At 38.3% G+C, this 4,640-nt stretch overlaps 1 protein-coding gene across 5 annotated transcripts; it reads right to left on the bottom strand.

Moving 5' to 3' along the window:
• Positions 1-4,640, bottom strand: LOC131022560 (acetyl-coenzyme A carboxylase carboxyl transferase subunit alpha, chloroplastic-like). Of its 5 annotated transcripts, none has more exons than XM_057952066.1 (13): positions 4,472-4,640; positions 4,253-4,366; positions 4,056-4,147; positions 3,272-3,639; positions 3,119-3,193; positions 2,915-3,022; positions 2,617-2,777; positions 2,282-2,396; positions 2,046-2,200; positions 1,821-1,872; positions 1,660-1,728; positions 1,318-1,395; positions 1-1,231 (listed from the first exon to the last, which is right to left on the bottom strand). In XM_057952066.1, exons 4-13 carry the CDS (start codon positions 3,611-3,613, stop codon positions 131-133), a joined length of 2,256 nt encoding a protein of 751 aa, XP_057808049.1. In that variant the 5' UTR covers positions 3,614-3,639; positions 4,056-4,147; positions 4,253-4,366; positions 4,472-4,640; the 3' UTR covers positions 1-130. The 5 variants fall into 5 exon arrangements, with proteins under 5 accessions (XP_057808049.1, XP_057808048.1, XP_057808047.1 ...); XM_057952065.1 differs by having other exon boundaries at positions 4,056-4,141; XM_057952064.1 differs by having other exon boundaries at positions 4,056-4,098.

Below are 4,640 nucleotides of genomic sequence, written 5' to 3'. Positions count from 1 at the left end.
TTTGCAAATTAATGTGTAGTATGTTATTGTCCAAATTGTTTGTAACAAACTCTGAAATGTTTGAATACTATGATCACGAAATAAGCATTCATAAGTAACAAAAATGGAATGTGCATGAACTTACATTACATCAGGTGAAGCTACAGGAGGTTTCCAGATTGACATTTACTTGAGAATCGTGGAGCTTGGACTGGTCATCTTCGGATTCAGCTGCACCTTCTATCATCTCAGCCACCAACATCTCGTGTTTCTTTTTCAATTCCGTGGAGTTTATAGACTCGGCAATGGCTTGCTTCGTTTCTGCAGCCAAGGCCTCGATCTTGCTTCTTGATTCTTCATCGGGTGTATTTCCAGCTCTAGCCATCTCTGCCTTCAGCTGCTCGATTTTGTTTTTCAAATCTGAGGACTTGCCGACATCATCTATAGTCATCTTAACTTCTCTGTTTAAAGCATCTAATTTTGCCTTGGCTTCGGAAGGTACCACGTACAAACCCAAAGATTCAAGAACGTCTTTGAATTCCGAATCTAACTCACTCCTCAACTTTGCAACCTTCTCATTTAGCTCCGGGTTTGAGCTAACATCCGTTACTCCCGAGTTTGATATCTCAGCCTTCAGTGTTTCAATCTTTTGTTTAACATCAGGACGTTCCACAAGTTCTTTGAATCTCTTATTGATTTCACTTTTCAAGTCAGCTTTGCCGGGGCTCTTCTTTGAGAAATCGAAAGCTTTTGACAACTCGTTCAGCATGTCAAGCTTATACATCAGGCTAGAGTAGTTGGGTGCCGAATGAAGGCTATCCTCAAATTCGTCCATCAGTTGTTCGATCTTTTCCTTTAAAGCGGGATGTGCAAGCTGATCATTGACATTCCTCGACTTTGCAACCTTTTCACGGATCATCAAGATTTTTTCCTCCATGCCTAGAGCTTTTGCAGCCTCGTTATATTCATAGTCGAGCTCTATCTTAAGTTTCTCAATCATCTCCTTTAATCCCCTCTCGGGGGAACCTGTGGATGACTTGGTGGCTTCTAAAATATGTTGTTTCAGTTTGTCGATCTCATCCTTCAATTCCAACGCCGAAGTCTTACTCATCTGAACTATAGGTTCTTCTTTCTTTTTCATGTTGATCTTCCTTTTGGGATCAATTGGGATCCCCTCTTGGAATCCACCGATTTTCCGAAACTTTTGAGCCCTGTGTTTTAGTAATGATTCAGTGTCCATCTTTACGAGTTCCTGCAGATTCCAAGTATGTTCTAAGTTCTAGATTTCAGACAAACACTACGAACACTTGCTAAAATCGAAAGTGAAGCACCACTCACATCCATTGTTTCAACAATTGCAGTTTTTATCTGTTGAGAAGTCCAATGGGGATCTGCATGTGCACCTCCAAGAGGTTCCTGTATATCAATACGAACTTTTAAAACCTGAATGAATGCAAGATAGACTATACAAACAACAAGAATCAATCAAACCATTAAAATAATAAGCAAGTGATTACCAACGGTGTACAACCCCTATGATGTTAACACATAAGGTATTAGCATTATTCTTTATCTTGAAAACTATGATATTCCAATTATTATGGCAGCAGAGCAAGAAGAAATAGACGAGTGGTATGACAATTTGCACGTATAGAATGGAAAAGGTGAACGATATATTACAGGTATGATGCCATCGGCAATCTGCAGCTTTGTCAACTCAGTTGCTGTTATCTTTAGTTTCTCAGCAGCCTAAAAATAGGGAGAGAAAAAAAAAAGTCGATAAGTTATAACTTGAACATCTCTTCTTGACATGTATACCAGATATGACCCTCTTAAATCACCTTTGGAGAAGCTTTTGCAGTCTTCCACAAGATTGCAGCGCATGCTTCAGGGCTATCACGTGAAGACGGAAAGGAAAAAGTCAAGATGCAGAAAATCGGTTAAACAATCATATCTTAGTTGTAAGTAATATTTGACTCATGATAAAAGACACCATTATATCTTGAATTTGAAGACGTAAAGCATCTCAAAATACGCAAGTATAAAGATATTGTCGTTTAAGGCACCTGGCAACATAGAAGACTGCATTTTCAAGCATTAGCAGCTTATTAGCACAACCAATAGCCAGAGCTCCGCCAGAGCCACCCTCGCCCATAACAATTGAAACAATCGGTACTTTTAGACCAAACATGGTTCTCAAGTTCTGTGCAATTGCTTCTCCCTATAAACGAAAGAACAAGAATCAGCCTGCAAACATTTGTCACCAACAAAGATTTTGCATCAGAGAACAACAAAACAGTACTTGTCCTAGTTCTTCAGATTTAAGGTCAGCATATGCCCCTGGAGTGTCAATAAAGGTGACGATCGGAAATCCATGGTGATCAGCATAGTACATCATGCGTAGGGCCTTCCTGTAACTGTTGACACCAGCATGTTAGTATTAGTATCCTCATTATACAAAATGCATAGTTGGGCAATGGAATTTCCAAATCGCAATAAGATGGAGCAGTTTCACATGGGATGGTAGTTTATGATTGTGCATTAGAGAAGTGGGAACTCGGAATGGTACTTTATGACATTGCATTACTTATAAAACAATATGTTAAAATGAGAAAAATACATGATCTATACACATACCCATGAGGGGTAGGCATCCCGAAGTTGCGCTGAATATTCTCTTTCGTGTTCCTTCCCTTCTGATGGCCCATGAACATGTAGCTTCTGCCATTTATGGTACCAAGTCCAGTGACAACAGCAGGATCGTCATATCCAGCTCGATCACCATGAAGCTCTACAAACTGGACATAGACAATTGAAAAAAAAAAACTTTTGAATGGCTACTCATTTACCATGCGTTCAAAACTTTTATCTAGCAGTATCAACAATTATATCCAAATTCCAATGTATTGAAAACATTGCAGAAAAAATTATGGACCTTCTCAGTAATATTGAAAACATGATCAAGAAATGTTGGCCTGTTTGGATGTCGTGCAATATTGACACGTTGTATAGGAGTCAGATGCGTGTAGAGATCCTTCAGAGCCTGCAATCAGAACAATGAAAAAATGAACAAAATGGTTAGCAAACCAAGTAATAAATTGATAAAATAACATGATAATGCAGACATATTACTGAATACCTGTTGATATTTATTTTCTAGTGAAATAATTTGATCGCTGAAATCCAGACCAGTGTCATTCGCCATCTTTTGGACCTGCATGGCATAACCAAGTGATAACGTTTTTTTGGATTGACGAGTTTATATACATCGAGGGAGTTTAATTGATCGTACATCAACTATCTTTTTCTGGAGATCCATCAGAGGCTTCTCAAAAGCCAAAGTAACTGGCTTTGGCTTCTCTTTCAAAGGCTTGAAAGGTGACAAGTGGCTAAGGACTCCACCCTTCACGTTCAGGTCCGGATCTTCTGGCCATGGGTATTCATGCTTCTTTGTTTTCCTAACCTTTGCAGATATAGAGAAGTCCCTCCTTTTCGCTCCCAGTTGGGCCCTACCAAGGGCTCTTAGGGGAACACCGGAAGCACCATTATTTGAGCTCCTAAGAAGATCAGAAGCAGTAGGCTTGGAAGACAAATTCCCAGAAAATGATGTCGGACACTGGGTCATCGAAGCCATCTTTTGACCAGTTCAACCAGAAAAATCTGGGTTGTGACAAGAGAGAAAAATATATCACAAAATGGCCAACGCAATGAATTTTAGAAAGCACAATTCTTGGGAAACAAATGTGACTTAGATTTATGAACCACATAAACCATAACTAAGTGTCTTTGCTAGTACTACTAGTCCTTGCACAAACAAACTCAATAAGCTGAAATTTCATGGTTTTGAATAATTCTCCTCAAACAAACTGATAAACACTATCAAAACTTTCCTGCTACTGAACTAATACGACGGGACATGCAGCTAAATCCAAGCAATAAATATCGAAAAACCTCAATTATATAAAGGAAGCAAGTAAATTGAAACAAACTCAACTCCAAATAAACAGATATCAACAAAAATCCAACAACCATGAAGCATAAAGATCTTCAACCAAAATAAAAACGTCCCCACTCACCTAAATCAAGCCGAACCGCCACGCTAGCTCAAAGTTCCTGAAACTACAAATTCAGATTCAGATCAACAAAACAGCATTGACACAATCTGATTCTTAAACCAAAAAAAAAATTAAATAAATAAACAATCTAAGGAAGAAATAATTAACAAAACAATCTAGTAAACTAAATGCAGCTAAATATCGGAAAGGAATCGTACAGTCATGAAGAGGCAAATGAGAGCAATTGAAGAGAGGTCCGAGTGAGGGAGAGAGAAACTATTATGTAAGGCGGAGCATAGGAGAGATCGTCAGATTGAAGCTGTTCACTGAAACTACAAGGAATAAATTAAAATACTGTTTTTTATTATTTTCGATGATTTCTATGCTAATTTTTTCTTTCTTTTTTTGAAAAAAATAATACTATCAATAATAACAACCTGTGTGTTGAGTGATGGAGGAGAGCTAGCCACTTTGGGTTTGGGTTCGGCCATTAAAACGGAAGAGGGCCAGCGTGATGCAGAAGAAAAGAAAAAGAAAAAGAAAAAGAAAAAGAGTGAAGAGAGAAATTCATTGCTCAGCAGAAGAGAGAAAATTAGAGTGAAAAAA

The sequence above is a fragment of the Salvia miltiorrhiza genome, chromosome 4 (genome assembly GCF_028751815.1).
Source record: "Salvia miltiorrhiza cultivar Shanhuang (shh) chromosome 4, IMPLAD_Smil_shh, whole genome shotgun sequence".
NCBI classification, from domain to species: Eukaryota; Viridiplantae; Streptophyta; class Magnoliopsida; order Lamiales; family Lamiaceae; genus Salvia; species Salvia miltiorrhiza.
Note: the sequence above shows the minus strand (reverse complement) of the source record. Positions and strands in the feature narration are given on the sequence as shown.